Source organism: Fusarium odoratissimum (assembly GCF_000260195.1).
Source record: "Fusarium odoratissimum NRRL 54006 unplaced genomic scaffold supercont1.6, whole genome shotgun sequence".
Lineage (NCBI taxonomy): Eukaryota > Fungi > Ascomycota > Sordariomycetes > Hypocreales > Nectriaceae > Fusarium > Fusarium odoratissimum.
In genome coordinates, this window is record NW_022158692.1 from 1,136,850 (window position 1) to 1,160,451 (window position 23,602).

The window sequence follows — 23,602 nt, forward strand, 5'->3', positions numbered from 1 at the left end:
AGGTTTGTAGTTCGAGGCCGCGGATATCCTTGATCTGTAGGTCGTCCAACAAACTTGATTCATCGTCCCGTTATCAACGCCTTACTTGTGGCTGTCCGTGGCTGGCGATCAAGGCCCACACTTTGCATGTGTTATTGCAACACAACGTTGAAGCACCCCAAACCGCCCGTATTTGAAACGCCAATGCACGATCCGGAGGGAGCTGCATTGCCCAGGAGATCTCTAATCCGCTTTCAAAGCCTATAACCAGAAGTCGAGCTCGACCTGGTCAGTTGAGTACCTTGAGCAGATCCAGTATTGATCGCCAACGCTGTCACCGTCTACGTCTACTCTCAACCCATCGGGTGGGTTTGTTTGCCGGCTCCCGTTCTCCAAGACCCTGCAGCTAACCGTGAAGCACTTTGATTTTAGGAGGCAAAGTCAAGATAGTAACATCGAACTCAAACGTCTATCTACCAGCCCCATCATTCGCCAACCGCTCTGCCTTGCAGCGACAAGGACCCTACGAACAAATACAAAGACACAACAGCGCTCTTTAGGCGCCCTCACAGAAGCCCTTGACTTTGAGAACTGACGTCGACGTAGTCCTGGTCTCCTGGAGCCCTGCGCGCCCTGGTCGATCATCGCTCCACTCAAGCAAGCTCTCCTCTGTTCAAGCGAATGAAACGCCGCAGCGCCTAGCCCACACTGCTGCCACCTCTGGCTGGGCCAGGTGATTTGAAGATTGGAATGTCACAACACCCCGCGACGACTTGCAGTCCCCAATCACTACCTTTTGGCGCTCCCGCCGCTCACTACTCATCCCTGCACGAGCTCTACCTTGCCTTAGGCCTCCCGACCTGGCCTGACCTGACCTGACCTGGAGCTCTCCTGCTGCCATCGATACATACCCTGGGTTAGTTAGTAGCTTAGGTAGCTAGCAGTGGGATAGCTGCTGGTCTCACGACTGCCAAGTACCTCGACCTGCGTTGAGTTTGATATTCGCGCTTACACTCGACTTAAACCATCTACAGCACCAAATCTTTCTCGGTAACCTCTCTGGGCTCCTTTGGCGCTGCATCTGCGCTAAAAGCTACGCTACTTGCGCCGCCAGGCACGGGTCGTTCCCACCACTTCCCCATTCCTTGCCCCCTCAAGGCCCCAAAGGCTCGTGCCCGTTGGTGGTCTCTCTGGTGGCCTCTGCTGGTGTCTTTGGGGTGCCCTTTCTGGCGTCTCTGTTGACTGTCTCGGCCGTCATCTCGTTCCAGGTGGGGCCCTTTTTTTGTGCCTCCGCCTAGGCGTCACCTGTGCCAATCTAGGTACTGCTCCTCCGTCGTTGCACCACGAGGCTCTCCTCCTTCACTATTTCCATCGCCGCTCGAACCCGCCTCCGACGCCGACGCCGACCTTGTTCCAAACGCCTAGACGCTGGCGCGCACAACTTTACAGGTGCAGATGTTACTTGTCGCCTGCCACCGTCATACAAGTCGCTTTTCATCTTGAACCGCCATCCTGCTGCTCCTCTCGCGTCTGTCACCTTGGACCACGACCCTGCATCTGAGCACCAACAAGAATTGTCCGCCCATAAAACACCCCGCCCACCACATCTTCTACCGTCTTTCGCGAAACCGAGACATTTCGTGTTCTTCTGTCAAAGAGGAGAAACTTTCAAAAGAAACGGCATTTCTCTCGTTCGTCTTTGCGACAAGCTGCAGCGTTCTTCCAATCAGCACCCCCGCCTTCACCCGACCGCCTACCGCAGCCCGACCAACGTTTTTCGTGACCGATAGCAAATATGGCAGGGTTATTCCAAAGGGTCTACAATTGGCTCATGCGCATGTTCTGGTAAGTAGCCATAATCGTGAGGTTGCTTCCACGGAAACCGACAGAAACCTCCGGTTCATTCGCGACTCGCTATTCTGCATAGCTGCGACAGCTTTTGAACCCACATGCTGATAATGACTCCCAGGGCGATGGAAATGGAAGTGACGATGGTTGGTTTGCAAAATGCTGGAAAGACCTCGTTATTACGAGTTCTCGCTGTAGGTTCCGACATGTCTTTTTTTCCCTTTTTTTTTCTTTTGCTTGACCGCTTGTAGCTGACTGTCGCGTTTGTAGGGCGGTGAATTCACTCTCGAGTAAGCGCTTCCCAATACCGGCTCTTGCCATGAATTTCCTCGATCTCGCTGCAGCCCGTCCGGACATTTCAACTGTGTCATGAGGTCCCAGTGCTAACTCCAGATGATGATAGCTCCATCCCCACCGTTGGTTTCAACATGAAAAAGGTACAGCGCGGACATGTTACCTTGAAGTGTTGGGATATTGGCGGCCAGCCCCGGTTCCGAACCATGTGGGAAAGATATTGTCGAGGCGTGAGCGCCATCGTCTTTATCGTGGATATTGCCGATACACCACTGATTCCCCAAGCGAAGGAAGAGCTCCATGACCTCATGAGCCGCAAGTCGCTTGAGGGTATACCACTTCTCATCCTGGGGAATAAGTCCGATCTTCCGGACAAGCTTTCGGTGGATGAGTTGATTGACGAGCTAGACCTGAAGAGCATACGTGGCCGTGAGGTGTGCTGCTATGGTATCAGCGCGAAAGAAGAGACAAACCTTGACGCAGTAGTCGAGTTTCTAATGAAGTATGCCACGCGACCATAATCAGCGCCATAACTCGCTGGTGTGGTGGCTGTAACACTCGCTTGGGGATGTTTCCACACCCTCTGACTCAAGAGGTAACAAGCGTCCAAGTCTGTGCTAGTTGTTCCAATAACTGCCAGACAAAGGCTTCTTTGCTTGCGTCTCGAGCCAGCAACAGAGCACAAGACCGGCTTATGACAAGCGAGTGAAAAGAGCAAGGGTAAACATATATAAATTCCTCTCTCACGAGCTCATGATTTTTCCAGATACCTGTTGGCCCATATGCAGCTTTTACCGGGGTTTCAAAGACTTCTTCGCTGTTCTCATGTCGCCACTACCCAGGTCCTGGAAAACCATGACACTTTTCTTTGTTAATGGACGGAGCATAATCTTGCATGGTGGGAAGAAATCCAGCACTGGCTAGAAAGGAGAAAAGGTCTTTTCCCAAGGGACGCCGTTTTTGTATATGGAATTGGCGCTTGCCATTCCTCACTGTTTCTTTTTGTTATTCACCGGGGGCCTAGGCGCTGTTGCCATTGTTGATGGCGCTATTGTTTCTGCTGCTGTTGACGATGACGACGATATGATTCTTGGATGTTGTTTTTCTGCTTGGAACATACTTTGATCGAGTAAAGCATGTGTAGTTGTCGGCCACAGCTTGTGTAAGTAACCTGCAAGCGGCTGACTAGAAACGGCTGATGACTGAATGATTATGTCGTTATGAAAATGTTCGTTCAGTTTTTAAGCCTGGTAGTTGATGGGAAGACGCGTGTGTTTATAGACAAGGGAACCAGAACCAGAACCAAATACGAGTTTGAATGTATGACTGAGTTGTGTTTTGTGAGTCAAGAATAGTGGCAAGGGATGGACTCTTTCTGAGTTGTATCGCCGAAACCCGTATTGGTTGAGAGGATAATGAGTGACTTTAATAGACATTGAATGGGTTCTCAACATTTGACTGTTTGTTGGAAAGAATCGAATGTCCCAGATGACATGGGTCGAGTTGTCAATGTGAGGCGGAGAAGGTCCAGGTGATGCTTGGGTGTGGATACTTATCAACACCCATTTTCACAACCAAGAGACTTTTTTCAATACAAAAAAGCCCAATAGGTAAACCAGAAGCTGCAGAATATCGCCAAATAGTAGGCTAAATAGAGAGAATAAAATCTGCAGTTCAAGAAAGTACGAAAGAAAAGAGGTGAGGGAGGGGGTTGTTGATGAGGGAAACTCTAGGAGGCTACACACGGACCACTTGATGCGTTGGCCAACTCATCGCTGCAGTTGACAAGCGCCGCACGCCAGTTTTGCAGTGGCTCATCGCCCTGTCAATCCCGCCTCGCATCACGCAGCGCATCGCGTTCCCGCACGCACCCACACCCCAGCCGAGCGAACGAACTGGTGAGGATCTGAGGTGCAGCAGGGAAGGCTATCGTGGGTACCTCTGACTGGGTGTTGTCGTTTTCTTGAACGGCCAGGTGCTTCCGATGAACGGGTCCCTTTCCTAGATGGTCACTTCCATGTCTCTAAGCCTTGTAGGTGTGAGTTATTTCCGAAGGGTGTCTATTCCTTGACAGTATTGCCTGTTTCTAAGTCGGGGTAATCCATCGTGCTGCAGCTCATTGCTCAAGAGATCGTTGTTGATAGGCGAGGAAGCAAGGACAGCCTATACAAATAGAACAAATAGTAAAAAAGCTTGGCTTGGAACAAGTCTGGGCGACATTCAGCTTTGATACTTTGAAAGGGATGAGCGATTGCGATGAGGTCATGCTGCACACTCGGACAGCCCTCGGGAGCTCCGACCAGACGGGGACGGCGGTGAACGGAGGCGGAGCGGAGGACTCTATCGGTACGGGGGTGGAGACGGAGTGGTAAGATGGTTCGACAAACAGCGCAAATGAACGTCCTATAAAATGTCAGTGAGCTTCAATGGATAGAAGCGTAAAGCGTATTGGCACCCGATTTGAATAAAGTAGAAATAGAGATAAGAAGAAATTATCGTGTGGGAAAGGGTCGAGATTATTACTTCCTCGTACGGAAATGAAATGGAATTCGAGGTTTGGAAAAAGGTGGACTCGGGCTTCTAATTGGAGCGCCGTCAACGACTGTGAGCGAATCGAACGTCTTGCGCTAGACGATGGCTTTTCTGCAAATGGACATCCCTCACACGGCTCAAGTTCCGAATGACTTTTGAACCCCTGATATGACCGACCCTGGGATGCTTATTGGGAGTTGACACTGAGGCTATCGTGACTGGACCACCTGGTAGTCAAGGAGCTGAGGAGCTGCGGAGAAAGTGACGCTACGTGACGAGAATCAGCTAGCGATTGGATCGCGATGTGACTCAATCATCGCTTAGATGAGAGCTGACCTCAGAAACTGAAGGTTGACGTTGCTGATTGAGAGTTGTGATGGTGGAGAGAAGTTGCCCAAGGGTGGATTCTCGATAATGGACGGATGCCTGACTTAGGTTATCGTTAGCTGGGCAAGTCCAGTGAAATGGGCTAGGTCTAGGAAGAAGGTTGTTGCCGTCACAGGGCCACTGTTTTCGGCACATTCCTTCCTTCCTCCTCCCTTGAATATTGTACGAATGTGATTCCTTCCCTTCAGAGGAGGATCTTAAATTGATCAAACACACTCCAAATCAAACTCATGACAATAGAGAAGAATATCTAACAGTGTCTAACCAACAGTAAAGTAATCATGTGCACGAATGCCGAAGACAGTCGTGAAGATTCCGTAGCGAGGCGCAGTTACTCCAAAGTTGAGGCTTGGGAGTTGTTGGAGGCTGAAACACTTCATTATTGAAGGGGTATCTCGATTCTCATAATTAACTCATCCAGAAACCATGAACCAAATCAATCCGTGCCTTAATACATTTCTCATAATCATCCGTCACAAAAGATAAGTTCATGGGTAGTCGCTGAACCCCGCGGTCTTGCCACTTCGATCCAACATATATCGAAACCTCTCCCGATCCTCAAGCAGACAAGTTGGAAGGTCGGCATTATTGTCTATTCGAGTGAACGTATTCTCTTTACGTCCCCATAGGTCAACACCTTCACGTATCGCACTTGCGATACGATCTCGATCGCGGAAGGATTCGTGGTTCATCCACGCATGCGAGAAACTGGCCATCTTGTTCAGGAATTGGCCTATTGTCGAGAAGCACGAGCTGCAGTGCCAACCGGCATTGGCCAATGTTCCCTTTTCCAAGTCCCTGAGCAGAGGAATTCCTGCATCTCCAGTTCTCAAATTTCCAGGAAGAATGGTATTGCGCATGCCTTGGTAATATGTCGCTTGTGGGAATGGCCACTCAGGTCCATCGTGAAGGAACTGGAAGGAATAGTAATAAAACTTGGAAGAGAGGGTCAGGCGACGAGGGAAGTTGCACGTCCGAAGTACCAGCATCGTTGCAGGGCGCAGAATCTCGTCGACATCGGCAACCAGAATGACATCGCCTTGAGTTGGGGTTTGCTCGCCAGTGAGCTTTGGGAAGACTTGGTCGAACATAGCGTTGCGCTGTAAGTCTTCTCGATCCCAATGACGCAAGGGCTTGAAGTCTTTCGGATACTCGAGTTGATGATAAATCATCTTGTCATGGTAAGGCTCAAAGCGTTTCCAGTTGTCGCGGATGACAAGGTCCTTGGGGCCACCCTGAAAGGTAAGTGGCGCCTCAACGACAACAAAATAATCGACATGATTGTACAGGGTCTTCAGTCGAATTTCGAGAAAGTCCAGTTCTGTATTGACCATGAAGAGGTCGTAAATCTTGCGGCGACCGTTTGGCGCATCGGGATGAGGGTTGAAGACAGTGTAACCATGTGAGGCGCATAACGACCGAGCGGCATCTGATGCGTAATATTCGTGATGCGACCTTGAAAAGTTAAGTCGAGGAAGTGAGAGAGAAACGCTGATATCTGTATCAGTAATGCGATGAATGTGTGAACGATCGAAGAACGGTTGCTTAGATAGAAGCACGACCACGCAGACGAGGGGCATCAACGAGAGGAACACACGATAAGGCACGCGAGAAGCCATAATGATGATTTTCGGACATCAAGAGAAATGAGAGAATAAGAAGAAGATCGTTAGTGCAACAGGGCTGCTATAACATGGCAGCAGTGACATATGTCTAATAACACAAAGTCGCATGAGGGAGCAATAAATCGGTAATCACGGCAACTTGTCCCCAGAAGGATTCGAGAATCAGCCCGCTAATGCGTTGATCTTGGATTAAGGCACGCCCTCAGCCTCAGGATAAAGGGATGGCCAGGCCGTCACACGAGTTTGTTCCAATACGACGTACGCAGGGCGCTGATTCATTGGCTAGAATATTTGTTCCTGTCGGACTATGAAGCCGGCAATCTAACAAACGTCGGCAGCTGAAAACAGTGATAAGCACCGACGCCATGTAATATAAAAAGTGTTTGAGGCTTGTTTAATCTAGTTTGATAATGATGTTCTCCCAGGGCTGATAACGATGAACGGGCTGACGCAATTCATACGTACTTTTCGATTTCCCACGTGAAGATAATCGTAGTTCGTATAACATCGAGGCCCGCTATTACTCTCATCCCAATGACGATCAGACAATGCAAAGGACACTAAATTGTTGAACCCAGCCGATGGCCTCATTACAAAGCATCTATAAGCAGAGCTAGAGACTTTGTAAAGAAGATTCTGTTTATACACATGAAACGGAAATAAGCACCGTTTGATAATGGTAGACCCTTGAAGTTTAGTGTTGTGAGGGGGAGGCTCCATCAATTGATATCGATATCGCTTCCGGAGCCGAGACGGGGGCGGCATCGGCTCTTTCAACGGCCAAGGCTCGGTGTTCCCCTCACTATCGACACGTTTTTTGTGGAGGTTGTACCCCGTTCTACGCCCTATAACGACTTAACTCTATTGTTCCGTTCTGCGGAGATTGAAACTCTTGAGTCTAATTCGCTCTTCTATCATGATGAGTCGTTCTTCTCGACTTGTCGTGTCCTCGGCAGTTCGCAACTTATCAAAATATCCTCTCCGGCCTCTATCGATATCTTTAACAGCACGCCCAATTGTCTTTTCACAACGGACCTTTACCTCTTCATCTGTCAAAATGGGAGACGCTGTCTCTGAGAAGCCTCACAATGCCTGGCTCGGTGCTAAAGGGCCTGCGGCGCTTGACCTCCGCAGTATGTAGCTCACACATGTGTTGAGAGGTCAAACTCTAACATTGGTTGGTATAGGCGATGTGGTGACAACACCAACACCAGCTATGTTGGAAGCTGTCAAATCATGCTCTCTACTTGACGATGTCTTCCAGGAGGACCCTGCCACAAACGAACTTGAAGCCTATGTTGCGGTACGCACCGGAAAGGAAGCCGGTCTTTTCGTCCTCTCAGGAACAATGGGAAACCAGCTCGCTCTTCGATCTCTTCTCACACAGCCTCCTTACTCAGTACTGTGCGATTACCGTGCTCACATCTTCACCGCTGAAGCAGGCGGGTAAGTACTAAAAAATGGGCCATGAGTTTATTTGGCTTACAATTTTGTAGCACTTCAAACCTCACAGGGGCTCAGATTCAGACTGTTATTCCTAAAAATGGCAGATACATGACACTTGAAGAGATTCAAGAGAATGTGACCCTGGATGATGATGTTCACGGTTGCCCTACACGTGTCATCAGTTTGGAAAACACTCTTCACGGCATGGTCATGCCTCTCAGTGAAGTCAAGCGAATTGCTGAGTTCGCTAGAGAGCACGGCATCAGGTTACACTTGGACGGCGCACGACTATGGGAGGCAGTCGTCTCTGGAGCAGGTTCCCTGACCGAATACTGCTCTTACTTTGACACCATCAGTCTATGCCTCTCCAAGGGTCTCGGTGCCCCTGCAGGAAGTGTTATCGTTGGCACCAAAGCCACACTGAAGCACGCTCGTTGGGTCCGCAAGTCCATCGGCGGTGGTCTACGACAATCCGGTGTTCTCACATCTGCAGGACGCATCGCTATCGAGCAGACTTTTGGAAAGTCCCCCAACGGCCAAGATGGGCCTCTCAAGGCGTCTCACGAGATGGCGCGCAAGGTCGACGACCTCTGGACGAGCATGGGTGGCACGATTGATGAGCCAACGGAGACTAACATGGTGTGGTTGAACCTCAAGGCGACAGGATGCAGTGTGAAGCGGTTCATTGAGATTGGTGCAGATGCTGGGCTCAAGTTCATGTCTAGCCGGTTGGTGACGCACTACCAGGTTGCGCAGAATGAGGAAGAGGTTCTGAGACGGTTGAAGATTGTGTTTGAAAAGGTTCTGGGTGAGGGAGGAGATTCCAGTGCCCAGCAAAAGATTGGAAAGGGCAGTGTATATGTGCCCCAGTAGATGAAAGGATAGACTGGGTATTCGATCTACAGCTTGCTCTTTCGGTCCTACTCCTTACACATGTTAGTGAACTACTGTGAGACGTTTCAGCCATCGAAAGATTTTTATAGTAGACTTGTCCATATAAGGCTGCTCTTTAGAGATATTTTCACAATTAAGGTTAGATGTTGACCGGCAGTTCTTGGTGTTAGTCACTAACGGTATTGTCTCGGTCAATTTCTTATGATCAGAGCCAGGACCAGGATCATGATCGACGACCTTGCGCAAACTATATTGACATCTCAGAACTATTCAGGCAGGTGTCAAGATATGTGACGGAATTGCCGAGACTGAAGCTGACGATTCACTCCATCACCAGCCTCAACAAGCATGGGACATTAGTCATGAAAATGGGCACCTGTCGGTCCTATTACACCGAGAATCCAGTACTCGAGGTTTACCGTTTGCTGGTTCTTCTTCTCAACGGGCGAGCCAAGAACGCCGCTGACACTTCTCTCAGGCTATACACTTGGTCGAATTGTTTAATTCCGCGCCCTGCGGGAACGTTTATTCCCAACGCTTGAAACTTGGAGACTTGGGACTTGGGACTTGGGATTCTTGACGTCACTGACCAATCGGTCAAATAAAGCTGCAAGCAGCGTGTAAATGATGCCGAAGCTAAGAGGGGAGAGTGCGGGGATTAGAGCAGAAACAAGGATTAGATGCAGACGTTTCTCCACGTTTGGTTTGTTTATTTTCTGTGGCGTCTGGGGTGTAGAGGATATCACGTCACAGAGAGAGGATGACTGATTTGTATTCAATTACTGTAAACTCATGATAGAAGTAATAATTGAACAGTGGACAGTTCAATTGAACAGAAACATCAGTGAGGAGAGCCCTGGTTAGGTCATTCATCTTGGTATCATGATGTAAAGTTGGACTTAAGCCCCTTGGCAAAACAAACGCTAACTTACAATACCATGAACCTTGAACTGCACAAGCTCGTAGTGGAGGTGTCAAGTAAAAGGAAAGATGTGGAAAATTGGACAATGATCGTCAAGCTGAGCTCTTTCTTTGCTTTAGCAACCCCCGATTTCCATCTTCCATTCCATTCTTGGCTGGCAGCCTAATTGTTAGCAACTAAACAACCCATGACAGGCTCAAATCCTGTTCATGTTCACTAAATATCATGTCATGATTCTTCCTGGCTTGGCCGAGTCACAGGCTTTGTAACTTTAACTATATATATAAATATACTCTCGTTCATCCCCTCTCCTCCTTTTGAATACCACTCTACTTCTTTACTCCTCGATTGGCAATTGTCAGTAGCTTTCTTTATCTTGGAGGAAGTAATCCGTGATGCCGTCTCCACGACATATCGCTGCGGCTTTGGCTGCGTCAGCGACAACCGTATCTGCTCTCTATGTGAACGGCACAGTCGTTGCACCTTGCGACTCACCAATCTACTGCCATGGAGAGATTCTCGAGCAGGTTGAGCTTGCCCAACCCTTCAGTGACTCCAAGACCTTTGTTGATATGTAAGTCAACATCCAATCTCACCGTTATAACCAGGGCAGATACTAATTCATCTCAAGGCCAGCCATTCGTCCTCTGAGTGAAATTCAGGATGCTTTCGACAAGTTGGATAAGCCGCTACGTAACAATTCGGCTCTCACGGAGTTTCTCAATGACTACTTTGCCGATGCTGGTAACGAACTCGAGGAAGTCCCAGAAGATGAGCTTGAAACAGACCCCAAGTTCCTCGACAGGATCAACAACACTGCCATCAAGGAATTCACACAAAAGGTCATCGATATTTGGCCTGATCTGACTCGTCGCTACGACCAAGATTCCAAGAACTGCAGCGATTGCCCCAACAGTTTCATCCCTGTCAACCGATCCTTCGTCGTTGCCGGTGGTCGTTTCCGTGAGCCTTATTACTGGGACTCTTACTGGATCATCGAGGGTCTTCTCCGAACTGGTGGCTCTTTTGTCAACATTGCAAAGAACACTATCGAGAACTTCCTTGATTTTATTGAGGAGTACGGCTTCGTCCCCAATGGCGCTCGTATTTACTACCTCAACCGATCTCAGCCTCCTCTGCTGTCTCAGATGATCAAGGCTTATATCGAGCACACCAACGACACTGATATTCTTGAGCGTGCCCTGCCACTGCTTGTGCAAGAGCATGAGTTCTTTATGACTAACCGTTCGGTTCCGGTCTACATTAACAACGAAACTTACTACCTAAACACGTACGAACGCCAACCCTGGTACTTAGCTTGCGACTAACATGAACCACAGATATAACGTTTCCAACACTCGACCACGACCCGAGTCCTACCGCGAAGACTATGTTACTGCAAACAACGAGTCTTACTACTCACCATCCGGTGAGGTTTACAGCGGCGGCGAAGAACTCAACTTCAAGACAAAGGAGGCTTTGTATGGAAATCTCGCCAGTGGTGCAGAGAGTGGCCTCGACTATTCAGGTGCGTTCGCGAACCTGACCAAAGTTGAAAGTTGGAACTAATAATCGCATAGTTAAGTGGGTGGCCAGACCCGATGATGCTATTCGCGACAACTACTTCCCTCTCCGATACCTCAACACTAGAAACATCATCCCTGTTGATCTCAACTCGATCTTGTACGGAAATGAGATCGCCATAGCTGAATTCTATGAGCAGACAGGCAACAGCAGTGCCAGCCGTCAATGGCGCGAAGTTGCGGCCAACCGCAGCTTTGCCATGCACGCCTTCATGTGGAACGAGACCCATTGGAGCTACTTCGACTACAACTTGACTTCCAAGGCACAGTCGATCTTCTACCCAACCGACAACAGCACTGCTGAGATTGATAAGGAGAATGCTCCCAAGGGCAAGCAGGTCTTCTTCAGTCCTACCCAGTTCTACCCCTTCTGGCTGGGTGCTGCCCCCGACTACCTCAAGAACAACCCATATGCTGTCCTCAATGCTTACAAGCGTGTCTCGTACTACCTGGACACCCGTCAAGGTGGTATTCCTGCCAGTAATGTCGAGTCAGGACAGCAGTGGGATCAGCCTAATGTCTGGCCTCCACTGATGCACATCCTCATGTCAGGACTTGAAAAGGTCCCTGCGACATTCGGCATCATGGATCCTTCTTTTATCGAGGTCCGTAGACTGGCTCTTCGTCTCGCACAGCGATATCTGGACTCAACATTCTGCACTTGGCGCGCAACTGGAGGAACAACTTCAGACTTGCCCCGAATCCAGTCAGCAGCTGAGGGGGCTGATGGTATCATGTTTGAGAAGTACGCCGATAACGCTACCAACGTTGCAGGAGGCGGTGGTGAGTACGAAGTCGTTGAGGGCTTCGGCTGGACCAACGGTGTTCTGATCTGGGCTGTTGACGAGTTTGGCAACAGACTGAAGCAGCCTCAGTGTAACTTCACTGGGGATTCTTCTAATGAACGTCGTGATACCAACAGTGCTGTCATGTTGCATGCCCGCGATGCTGCTCGCGTTAAGAAGTTTGGCAACAGAAAGAGAGCTGCTGAGAAGGCTGCCCATAAGAGGTCGAGCCGTCTGTTTCACTTTTAAGATATGATGGTTATTAATGATTGTATGAATGAGGAGTACATATTATATTAGTATGACTATACTTGATAGCGCCTATAATTGTATAGTATACCCAAAAGCTCGGCTGTGTGACATATGGTCATGACCGCCTTCCCCGAAGTCACGGCCCCACACCCGGACCGGACATACCGCCAGCACCGCCATCGTATTGACCGTATTGAAATCAATATGACGATATCAAGAGATAATATGACCGAAAAGGCAAGTATGAAAGCCTTATGAGGCAGGACGTCATCACGTGTACCCAAGCTGAACAGCACAGCCACCAAACGCGGATTGAACGAGGCGACGAGGTCGACCACTAAGAACTCGATCTAAGCTGTAGGGCCAGCAAATGAGATCCTGAGGCCACGGGGCGACAGATACGATGAATGCGAGAATTGCGTGTGGGGTGATTGGCGGTTAGATCGGCATCACCACATCGGCTGGGCGTTATTTGGCCTTCAGCCTTGGATGTGGGATTAGGGATTGAGGTGTGTATGGGACTATAAAGATGGAGCTGGGTCCCTTGATTTTGTATGAAGGATTACATGGCATCAGTTATCTACTATTCCATTACTTGAAGCTCAATCTCAGTTTGCAAATTATCGTTGCTATCACACGCACTTACACGACTTGGAACATAACGTCAAGATGGTTGGTTTTGGATCGGCAAAAGACCAGAAGAAGAACCATGAGGAGGTTGCAGATATTCCTGCGCACTTGTCCGACTTGCACTGCGTGAGTATTCTCTCATATTTCTGCTGAAGATAATCTTGCTTACACACTATAGTTCACCGAGACAGACAACTGTATAACCACAAGTCGGTCATCATCTCCAATTCTACCCAACTCCACTAACACATCCCAGCAATGATGGACCTCCCCGGCTATCGCATCACCAAAGTTCTCGGCGCAGTCTACGGCATTACAGTACGCTCACGCAACATCGCCGCAGGAATCGGCATGGTTATAAAGAGCATGGCTGGCGGCGAGCTGACCTGGTTCACTTCGATGCTGTACTCTTGCCGCAATGATTCTATCAGCAGGGTTGTTCAAGAGACGAAGAGGAGAGGGGGCAATGCTATTATTTGTTTGCGCTTTGAGACTGGGGATTTGGGAGGCTTTGCACAGGCGAGTGCGTATGGGACTGCTTGTGTGGTTGAGAAGATTGAGGGTGCCAACGTTGAGGCGCCTCAGTTGACGCATTAGTTTGATGTTGAAGTCGGAGATTGCGAGGATACCCTTGGTTAAAATCTTTAAGTAGTATTTCTGTTCTTGATTTCAACAACGTCATCTTTATTCATCTGGATCTTGCTTCTCCTTCTCATTCGTTAATGAATGCTTGTCTCAATTGCGATTATAATACCCCGGATTTATTGCCCCGGGCCGCATAATGAGTGGGGCGCACCCGGGGTTCGGAGGCCGGGGGATGATGCTTCATGCGCCGGACCTCACATCGTATCGAAGCAGTTGAAACATGATACAGAGTAACACTCAATATCATACACTTGGGAAGCAAATGTATGAGGACAGATTGATGGAGACAAACCCTCAATGTGAAACTTACTGATCGCCAGCTTACGTCATCAGAAGCTTTGCCCGATGCGACAAGTCGGCAGGAGCACGAGCACGAGCTTAGACATAGCATTAGCATAGCCCATCATCCCCTCGCGTTAGTCTCTATTGACAACCAGATACAGGTCCAATTGACGCCTCGTTTCTTTCTTCTCTTTCATCCACAACCATTTGCCGATTCGTTTGTTTGCTCGTACTAGCCTATCGTTATTCAATTCGATCTCCGACGACGCTCGCTTCCGCGCGCACCGCAACATGCGCCAGCACCAATAAACTCGCGTACCACAAACACCACCATAAACACCCAACACGATACACAACGGAGGACACCCTCCCCTAATAATGGCTTCAAATATGTCCCCGTTAAGCCCTACCAGCGACCGTCGATACTCGGACGATTCTATCTCTTCAGCTTCGACGACGAGTCTTGTGTTTGATAGGATACAAGAGAAGACAATGATGGACGCTTCAAGAGATAACAACGATTCTCGAGCTCTCGAGGACGATGATCCCCTCAAGGAAGAGGATGACCTAGAGACGGGTCCTTTCCTCGGTCCTGGAGCTTCGTTGCATCGTGAACCCATGGATAGAGGATTGCGACGCATTCTCATAATTGTCGGCTCTGTCTTTGTCGCAGCTTGGCTCATTGGTCTCGGCACGTTCCTCTACTTCGGTTCATATCATCATGAGAGCGATACCGAGCACGATCCTGATGCTGCGACGCGAGGTTCAGGAAAGGCCGTTACAATGGATCAGCTCTTCAGTGGCTTCTGGCAGGCCAAGTCGCACAGTATCAGCTGGATTGGCGGTCCTGATGGAGAGGATGGTTTACTGCTTGAGGTTGGAGCTAGCGAGAAGCCATATATCGTTGTCGAGGATATCCGCAACGATAAGGAGACCAGGTCACCCATCGATACAGAAGTTAAAGCCTCCAAGTCACGAACATTGATGAAGGACAACTTCTTTGTTTACGAAGGAAACCAATACTCTCCCGAATGGAACGAACCCAGCCCCGATCTGAAGAAGGTCCTTCTCGGCGTCGAAAAGAAGAAGAACTGGCGTCACTCTTTCAGCGCCACCTATTTCATTCTCGATGTCGAGACTCAAGAAGCTGAACCGCTCGTCCCTGGCAAGCCTGATGCTCGAATTCAGCTCGCTACATGGAGTCCCAAGAGCAACGCCGTATCATATACTCAAGACAACAACTTGTATATCCGAAAGTTGGACGATAAGAAGAATGTCGTCAAGATCACCAAGGATGGTGGCCCAGAGTACTTCTACGGTATTCCCGACTGGGTCTACGAGGAAGAAGTGTTCGGTGGCCGCAGCGCTACATGGTGGTCTGACGATGGCGAGTACTTGGCCTTCCTTCGCACAAACGAGACGGGTGTTCCCGAGTTTCCAGTCCAGTTCTTCATCAAGCGACCCAGTGGTACAGACCCTGAAGAGGGCGAAGAGGCGTATCCCGAGGTTGAGCAGATCAAGTATCCCAAGGCTGGTGCGCACAATCCAGTTGTTGACTTGCTCTTCTACGACGTGTCGAAGAAGGATGTTTTCTCTGTTGATATCGTTGGTGCATTTGCAGATGATAATCGCATCATCAGCAATCTTCTATGGGCGGGTGGCAAGGCTCTCGTCAAGGAGACCAACCGTGTCAGCGATGTTCTCAAGGTCGTCCTGATCGACGTTGGTTCTCGCAAGGGCAAGACTGTCAACACCATTGACGTCGATAAGATTGACGGTGGTTGGTTCGAGATCTCCCACAAGACAGCTTATATCCCTGCCGATCCTGAGAATGGTCGCGATCATGATGGATATGTTGACTCTTATCTGCACGAGGGCTATGATCATCTAGCCTACTTTACTCCTCTCGATAACCCTGAGCCTATCATGCTTACCAAGGGCAAATGGGAAATCGATGATGCTCCCTCAGCAATCGATCTCGCAAACAATTTGGTCTACTTCATCGCCGCCAAAGAGTCATCTATCCAGCGCCACGTCTACTCTGTCAAGCTTGACGGTACCTCTCTCGAAGCTCTGACTGACCCAGAGACCGAGGCTTACTACGATGCTTCCTTTTCGAAGGGTGCTGGCTTCGTCCTCCTGTCATACCGCGGACCCAAGGTTCCCAGCCAAAAAGTCATCTCCACACCTTCGAGTGTCTTTACCTACGAGCGTGTCGTCGAGGACAACTCCGAACTAGCCGAACGTGCCCGGCGCCACGAGCTTCCTATTATGCAATACGGTACCCTCGATCTTGGTGATGGTGTTGAGGTCAACTACGTTGAGCGACGTCCCCCTCACTTCGACCCGAAGAAGGAGTACCCTGTCCTCTTCCAGCAATACTCCGGTCCGGGCTCTCAGTCTGTTACCAAGAGATTCTCAGTTGACTTCCAAGCCTACGTCGCCTCAGCCCTTGGCTACCTAGTCGTCACTGTTGACCCTCGAGGCACAGGTTTCCTCGGCCGCAAGCACCGTGTAGTAGTCCGCTCCCAACTCGGTGTTCTGGAGTCGCAAGATCACATTGCCGCTGCCAAGTCCTTCGCTTCCCGTCCCTACGTCGACGCCGATCGCCTAGCCATCTGGGGCTGGTCTTACGGCGGCTTCACCACCCTCAAGACGCTTGAGCAAGACGCTGGACGCACTTTCAGCTATGGCATGGCTGTCGCTCCTGTCACCGACTGGCGCTTCTACGACAGTATCTACACCGAACGTTACATGCGTACGCCACAAGAGAACGCTGACGGCTACGACATGTCCATGATCGCCAATGCCACAGCTCTCGGCAGCAACAAGCGTTTCCTTCTTATGCATGGTGTTGCCGATGACAATGTCCACTTCCAGAACTCACTCACACTTCTTGATGAGCTTGATCTTGCAGGTGTAGAGAACTATGATGTTCACGTTTTCCCTGATAGCGACCACAGTATTTTCTTCCATAACGGAAACCGCATCGTGTATGATAGTAAGTTATTTCCTTTTGACACAGTGAACTCGGGCTGACAATTGCTCCAGAACTTCGTAATTGGCTTATCAACGCCTTTAATGGCGAATGGCTCAAGATCTCTGACCCAAAGCCTCATAAGGATGGTGTCGAGAAGGAGAAGCGTGAGATTGATGGAGTGTCTTTGGTTTAGAATAGCATTTTGTACCAGTGTTTCTTTTTGAATGTGTCTGGGTTGCATTATGGCAGATTAACAGTATCATCATGGCGTGTCACAGCGTTGCATTAAAGAGACAGGATAACAAAGACAAATCAATGTACTATCATACAACATACAGCAGTCCGACAGAATACATGCGTCTGACTGCGAAATTTAGTATCAAAACTTCGTCCTCCAGTCTACCACAAAAGCCCTTGAGGTCAATCGCTCGAAATCCTCCTTCAAACGCCCCCACGCGCAACTCGCGGGAGAAGCAAAATATGATTACAGGATTCTGTATCCTCGCCAATAGACTATCCTTTTCTGATATCCGTAAGCGGGTACGAATCCATTTTGAATTTATTCTCCTGCCTATGAAGATACTGATTATGCGCTACCGGTCCTCGCATATGATAATAGGGAAGGCAACGCCACATCGGTACCGGTACCTGCGTCTAGAAACCGTAGCCGGTGGGCTGCGGCGCGAAGCCGTTTGCTTGGCCATATGGTGCAGGCGAGGGTGAAGAGCCCATGCCACCAGGTCCAGCTGTGATCATGAGTCTAGAAGCGCCGAGGATTGGTGTGTTGTCATCGGTCTTCTCCTTCTCTTGCTCCTTTGCCTTGCGGGCCTCATTGTCTGCCTTCAGAAGGGCGAGGTCCTTCGTTTGCTGGGCGAGCATGTTGATCATGTAAGGCATAGAGAAGTCCATGAGGCCGTGGCGCCATGAGAGCTCCAGAACAAGGTCAGGGCGGATGAGCTCGTAGCAAGCGTACAACATGCCGGTGTAGCATTCGCGGTGGCCAATATCGACGAACTACAGATGTTAGTATATTACAGATTTCAGGGTCTCGAGTGGTACTTACATATTGAAGGAGGTCGCTGACAATCTCGGTCTTGGCAGAGAGGGCAGCGGTCTCGATGGCGTCCTTGTACAGCTTGTCCTGCTTAGACAGGGCAATAGACTTCTCCCATCGCTTGTTCTTGCGGTAGATGGAAGCAGCGATCTGGCGGAAGAAGATGAGGTCATGCTTCTCCAGACGGCTGGCCAGCTCAGTAGCATCGTAGTTGTCATAGTTCTGAACTGAGTCACGTAGGGTCTTGTAATCCTCCTCCTCGATGAGCAGGTCGTTGACAGCCTCGTTCACAACACGCTTGTTCTGAGTTTGCACGTTGAGCAAGAAAGGCTTGATGAGAGGGAGGTCATCGTTCTTCTGGAAGATCTTGACGACGCGGTTAACGTCAATACGAGGAGTAAGGGTTGCAAGAAGATCAGTGATGAGCGAGGGATGCTGCTCAACATAGAACTTGATAGCACGGTAGTAGATCTCCAGGTTGGCAACCTTAACCACGATCTCCTTGAACTGCTGGTGGTCCCAGGAGTTCTCGGGTCGCTCGATGACGGCAAGAGCAGCGTTGTCAAATTCGTCATAGTGGTAGTAGCAGAAGACCAGCTCGGGCCAGAGGTTCGCTTCCTCGCAGGCCTTGATCATCTTGGGGAGATTCATGCGAGACCAGAAGATCTTGATGTGCTCCATGAGGCGGTCGGGGTGGTACTTGGAGAGAGCGATACCAAGCTCAGTGAACATTCCCATGTGGGCTCGCTCAAGGCCAAGACCTTGCTCGAGAAGGCTGATAAGCTCGTCAAAGTAACCGTTGCGCTCGTACTCCTTTACTAGGGTCTGGAGTTGCTCGGCATCGACAATCAAGTTGAGACCGCAGATCTGGGCAAGTCGGAATTCCTTCTTCTGCACGCAGGCCTCGTGAACCTGCTTCCACACCTTGATGTTGTTGGCCTTGCGAGCACACTCAACGGCGGCTTGGTAGTCACCAAGGTGAACAAGAGTGGTTGCCAACTTGGCCCAGTTGGAAATGCTAGTATAGAAGATCTTGGAAGCCTCGAACAAGCCCTCCTCGTAAGCCTTGTCACCAGACTCCTCAATGTTAGCAACGTTGGTAGCTCGGAGGAAGTCCTCAAGCTCGGAGAGCTGATCAAGGCGAGCATAGGAGAAAGCCAGAGCAGTGTCGATGGCAGGCTCACGGAGGGTCTTGCGGCACATGCGCAAGTACTTGACGAGATCCTCGTTCTTGCCGGCATGAGTAGCAACTTCGATGACTTCCAAGTAGTTGCGAGGATCCTCAGCCTTAATGTAGGACTCGATAGCATCAGAAATACGAAGACCATCAAGCTGAGCCTTGGCAACCTTGCTCCAGACCTCGGGCAGATCAACCTCTTCGGCATAACCCTGGGCACGGTCGATGCTGACCACGTTCTCGATCAAGACGTCAACAGCGGCAGACTTGTTATCAGCCTTCTTGTAGATCTCGAAAGCTTCCTCAAAGAGGCCAACCTCAATACAGGCAGTGGCGATTTCATCGGCGTTGTAGTTGTCGAGCTTGTGAATATAATCCATAACACGGCCCTTGTCAGCTTTGGCAGCGGTGAACATAAGCAAGTTCTGAAGGTTCTGGTTGTCACTGAAAGGTGAAGGCTCGAGGACAATCTTCTCAAGAAGCTCAATAAGCTCCAGAGGGAGATCATTCTCAAGGAAAGCAGCAACAGCCACAGAGACCTTCGAGGGATCATTGGCCTCGGGAACCGCGGTCGCGGTAACTTGGTCAACAACAGATCGTCGGTGAATGTTGTTCTCGCTCAGCACGAAACCCCACAGCTCAGCATCAGATCGCTCCAACAGATATCGCGCCTGGGCTCTGTACATGGAGTTCTCGTTTGTGATGTTGACGAGCTCCAAGTCATTCTGTCCCTTGGAGTAGGCAATGTAGGCCAGGTTGGGATCACGCTTCTCACAGTACTTTCCGACTGTGAGAGTGTCGTATTGGTCGTTTTCCTTCAGGAACTTCTCCGGGTTATTGTTGGAATCAATATAGATCTTGGCAAGAGCATTGAAAACAGCTTGCTGCTGGTTACCCTCGTTAAGAGTCTTCTCGAGGAAAGGCAAGAGAAGCTTGAGTCGGTTTCGAGACTCGACCTCAGAGACAAGTGAATCAATGCTGATAGCCTGTGCGTTAACAGTCTGCAACAACTGCTTAATGACATTTTCGTCGCAATCGACATCCAGAAGGCCTCCGATGACTTCGGGAGCTCGTGTAGGGTTCACCGACTGGACGTAGGTCTCAATAGCGGCAAATTGCTGGTTCTGGTACAGGTATAGAATCAGATCGTGAACGAAGTTGAAACGATCGCAGACGATGATCAGAGGAAGCTGCTCGGGCAGCTTGGCTTCCTTAAGGAAGTTCTTGACCTTCTCTGGGTTGTACACGTTACTATCGCGGCACAATCGCTCAACTTCATTAAACTGGCCCATCTTGGTAGCAGCCTCAATGTACTTGAAGTGCACGTCGGGGTCCTCAGACAGGTTCACGATGCTACCGAGGTAGTAGAACAGACCCTCGGCAGTCTTGTACTTTTCGAAAAGATCAATCAGTCGAACAGCTCCCAGGAGGTCGGAGTACTTGGTGGCGATGGTAACCACTGACTGCAGGTTTTGGCGAATGTTCGTCTTCATCATAGCATCTAGGCAATCAAGGGATTGCTCGACAGAGAGCTTGCCGAAGAAGGTGGTGAGCCAATCGGGGTTGAAGTTGGGGGAGCCAGGAATGTTGACAATGACGCGCTTAATAGCCTCAGGGTCCTCATAGAGCTCCAAAGCCTTCTGAGGAAGGTTGGCCTGCTCGCAAAGTTGGGCAATGCGAGACTTATCGAAGTGAGTGAACATCTCATTGCCCAGAATGGCCTCGGCAACTTGAGGAGCATGCATAAGGTTCATCTCAAGTAGTCGGGTCTGAAGGCGGGCATGTTCAGGCTTGTTCTCCTTCAGCGCATCCAGGAGGAAGGCAGTGGCTTGTTGGATCATACCCTGCCCTTGGAAGATGTCGCAAACACGCTCCAAATCAACCAAGGAGCCCTGCTCGTTATTAGCCAGGGCACTAGCAAACTCGGCACCCTTCTCAGGGTTGATACGAATGATGTGCTGGAGAAGTTGGATGTAATCAGGTTGATAGCCGGTCTGAGCCGAGTACGGGAGAATCTTATCAAACTGGCCTGTCTCAGCAAAACCGGCAACAACCTTTGCGGGAACCTCCGCCTTGAGGTAGATGGTAAGGGCCATGTTCATATCGTAAGGACGGACCAAGTCTCCGAGCGCCTCAGAGCAGTCCAACTTGCCTTCCTTCAACCACTTCTCGAGCAAATGCTTGCGGTTCTGCTGTAGAACGGGCTGTGCAAGCTCGAGGGTCTCCTCACGGTTCAAGGCACCCTTGTCCAAAAGCATACCGAAGTATTGAAGTGTGAAAGCCATCTGACCAGGTTGAACAGGAAGGCGCTTGAACTTCTCAATAGTCTCGGCGCTTCGCAGGAAGCCCCGCGGGGAGTTGGCGGCAACCTTAGCAGCCTCCAAATAGCTTCCCGCGTTGAACAGCTGCTCGAATTGGCGGGCATAAAGATTATCAGCACCGGGAAGTCCAGCTCTTGAGGCCATCTTGATAGCCATCTCTGAGTTGGCGGGGTTCTGAAGAAGGTACGGGATGATGTTGTTGTCGTCGATGGTTACGAAAAGAACTTGACCCTTTCGGTTGATGCCGACAATACCAGAAGAGCCGTCGTCCGTGCATGTTGTGAAAATCGTCTCGCTCGAAATTCGGTTCATGTAGATGCACGAGGCAGTCTCGAGATCATAGAGGTGGATAAAGCCGTACTTGGTCACCATGTAGATGACGCCGTACTTCTGAGAAACCTGGAGAGCGACGGGGAAATCGTTGGTGGCTTCGGGGGGGAAGAACATGTCGACCGCCTTCTTTTGGAAAACCGGATTCGACTCGGGGTGATCGACCTCGACAATGTGAAGCTTCGCGCCAGTTGCCGTTCGTACAGCGAAACTGAAGAACTTGGTATCTTGGGGAGCACCTTCTAGGCGAAGGGTACCGAAGGCGGCGGCATGGCCTTCTATGGCCTGGCTGATTCCACGATCCTTAGAGTAGAGCTGCATGGCACCAACCACACGGCCCTGCTGGGATGAAATGCCAACGACTACCATCCACTTGCCATCGCTGTTAACTCGGTAGTTGATAATTTGGCAGCCCTAAAGTAACACTGTTAGCACTGATGTCGGATTAGTCGCAAATGAAAACGGCTCACTTGAAGGTTATCATTACGCTGGAACACCTTGACGGGGGCATCTTGACCCGCATCGTAGACATTCCAGTGGAAGACGCTGGTTGTTGTGACAAGACCAAGCTCGTTCTCGCTGATCCACTTCCAGAACTGGACATCCTCGTTCATGGTGCAGGACTTGAGCTTCTTCTTTTGCTCGAGATCGAAGATCTGCAGTGTTCTAGACTGAGCCTTGAGAGCAATAACTTGTCGGTTCCAGTGCATGATGGCACTGTCGGCCTTGATTGGCCGACGGGTGACGTTGTTGCCATTCTTGAGCTCGACGATAACGACCTCAGGCTGGGCAGCTTCGTTCTTCTTTTCTCGCACACAGACGTAGGAGTCGGACTCGAGTGTCTAGCCTCTAGTTAGCTTATGACGTTGTTTATTGCGACCAACTAGCTGGTGGCAGGTTTCAGGACGTACGCAAGAGTTGAAGCCAATGCTCTGTGTGTCCACGCCAACATTGGCGAGCTGGACAAGCTCCTGAAACTTGATGGGCAGAGTCGGCATGGCGCCGGTGTGGCCTATGATGAGGTAGAAGGGACCTTTCTCAAATCGACGCTCCTAAGCTCGAGTTCGGTCGAAAGACTGGGAAGAAGAATTGGTATCGATCTCGGATCGATCGTCAGTAATTATGCCGGGGTTGCCTACGGTTGGCGCAGTGTGAGCTTCCATATGCCGCGTGGCAGGAGACGAGATTTCAAAGTAAACAGAGAAAGCGCGAGGAATCGAAGGGAAAGAAAACAAAAGCGACGACGTGGAGATGCGAATTCCGCTGATGGGCGCAGGCGAATTAGTCGTCGAGACGGAGAGGATGAGGAATGGGTGTTGGAGGTGTGTTTTGGTTAAAGGAGAGAGCAGGAAGAAGGTTAGGTTAGGTCCAGGTCACTTTGGGTTACGTTACCTGTTCTGTTTGGAAGGAGCCACAGGTACAGCTGCATTGAAGTGGAGAGTGGAGGTGCAGCACTGCAGCCAGAGCAGAAGGTACGTATCGCATCGAAATACGGCGCGCCTGGGGAGCTAGTGTCCACTGGCTAGCAGTGGCCCGACAGTACCAATGCTGACAGCTTATTTCAGGAGCCAATAATTAGCCGAATGGCGCCTTGATTTTCCGAGCCGGCCGAGATTGAGTCAAGCAGGCTTTCGTC

General features: G+C 50.1%; 7 protein-coding genes across 14 annotated transcripts; 5 read left to right on the top strand and 2 right to left on the bottom strand.

The window, feature by feature from the left end:
* The first annotated feature begins 143 nt into the window (after nt 1-143).
* Nucleotides 144-5,106, top strand: FOIG_05037 (arf/Sar family, other). Of its 5 annotated transcripts, XM_031203414.1 has the most exons (5): nt 144-344; nt 412-1,824; nt 1,949-2,021; nt 2,098-2,117; nt 2,231-3,582. In XM_031203414.1, exons 2-5 carry the CDS (start codon nt 1,775-1,777, stop codon nt 2,640-2,642), a joined length of 555 nt encoding a protein of 184 aa, XP_031066993.1. In that variant the 5' UTR covers nt 144-344; nt 412-1,774; the 3' UTR covers nt 2,643-3,582. The 5 variants fall into 5 exon arrangements, with proteins under 5 accessions (XP_031066993.1, XP_031066992.1, XP_031066995.1 ...); XM_031203413.1 differs by having other exon boundaries at nt 144-1,824; nt 2,231-5,106; XM_031203416.1 differs by having other exon boundaries at nt 144-348; nt 398-2,021; nt 2,231-5,106.
* A 159-nt stretch (nt 5,107-5,265) lies between these two features.
* FOIG_05038 (uncharacterized protein) lies at nt 5,266-7,157 on the bottom strand. The gene has a single exon (XM_031203418.1). It carries the CDS (start codon nt 6,657-6,659, stop codon nt 5,529-5,531), a length of 1,131 nt encoding a protein of 376 aa, XP_031066997.1. The 5' UTR covers nt 6,660-7,157; the 3' UTR covers nt 5,266-5,528.
* Nucleotides 7,158-7,351: 194 nt separating this feature from the next.
* On the top strand, nt 7,352-9,206 carry FOIG_05039 (threonine aldolase). 2 transcript variants are annotated; one of them, XM_031203419.1, is made up of 3 exons: nt 7,352-7,798; nt 7,853-8,111; nt 8,162-9,206. In XM_031203419.1, the coding sequence occupies exons 1-3, from the start codon at nt 7,582-7,584 to the stop codon at nt 8,982-8,984; spliced, it is 1,299 nt and encodes a 432-aa protein (XP_031066998.1). In that variant the 5' UTR covers nt 7,352-7,581; the 3' UTR covers nt 8,985-9,206. The 2 variants fall into 2 exon arrangements, with proteins under 2 accessions (XP_031066998.1, XP_031066999.1); XM_031203420.1 differs by having other exon boundaries at nt 7,352-8,111.
* A 1,027-nt stretch (nt 9,207-10,233) lies between these two features.
* Nucleotides 10,234-12,778, top strand: FOIG_05040 (trehalase). The gene is made up of 4 exons (XM_031203421.1): nt 10,234-10,501; nt 10,559-11,218; nt 11,268-11,455; nt 11,508-12,778. The coding sequence occupies exons 1-4, from the start codon at nt 10,323-10,325 to the stop codon at nt 12,542-12,544; spliced, it is 2,064 nt and encodes a 687-aa protein (XP_031067000.1). The 5' UTR covers nt 10,234-10,322; the 3' UTR covers nt 12,545-12,778.
* A 221-nt stretch (nt 12,779-12,999) lies between these two features.
* On the top strand, nt 13,000-13,933 carry FOIG_05041 (uncharacterized protein). 2 transcript variants are annotated; one of them, XM_031203422.1, is made up of 3 exons: nt 13,000-13,303; nt 13,356-13,386; nt 13,434-13,933. In XM_031203422.1, the coding sequence occupies exons 1-3, from the start codon at nt 13,217-13,219 to the stop codon at nt 13,772-13,774; spliced, it is 459 nt and encodes a 152-aa protein (XP_031067001.1). In that variant the 5' UTR covers nt 13,000-13,216; the 3' UTR covers nt 13,775-13,933. The 2 variants fall into 2 exon arrangements, with proteins under 2 accessions (XP_031067001.1, XP_031067002.1); XM_031203423.1 differs by having other exon boundaries at nt 13,356-13,933.
* Nucleotides 13,934-14,187: 254 nt separating this feature from the next.
* Nucleotides 14,188-17,277, top strand: FOIG_05042 (dipeptidyl aminopeptidase; the record flags this gene model as incomplete). The annotated part of the gene is made up of 2 exons (XM_031203424.1): nt 14,188-17,105; nt 17,156-17,277. The coding sequence occupies exons 1-2, from the start codon at nt 14,483-14,485 to the stop codon at nt 17,275-17,277; spliced, it is 2,745 nt and encodes a 914-aa protein (XP_031067003.1). The 5' UTR covers nt 14,188-14,482.
* On the bottom strand, nt 17,209-23,413 carry FOIG_05043 (clathrin heavy chain). Of its 2 annotated transcripts, XM_031203426.1 has the most exons (5): nt 23,106-23,308; nt 22,878-23,042; nt 22,437-22,808; nt 18,148-22,380; nt 17,379-18,098 (listed from the first exon to the last, which is right to left on the bottom strand). In XM_031203426.1, exons 2-5 carry the CDS (start codon nt 22,962-22,964, stop codon nt 17,739-17,741), a joined length of 5,052 nt encoding a protein of 1,683 aa, XP_031067005.1. In that variant the 5' UTR covers nt 22,965-23,042; nt 23,106-23,308; the 3' UTR covers nt 17,379-17,738. The 2 variants fall into 2 exon arrangements, with proteins under 2 accessions (XP_031067004.1, XP_031067005.1); XM_031203425.1 differs by having other exon boundaries at nt 17,209-18,098; nt 22,878-23,413.
* Nucleotides 23,414-23,602: the final 189 nt, after the last annotated feature.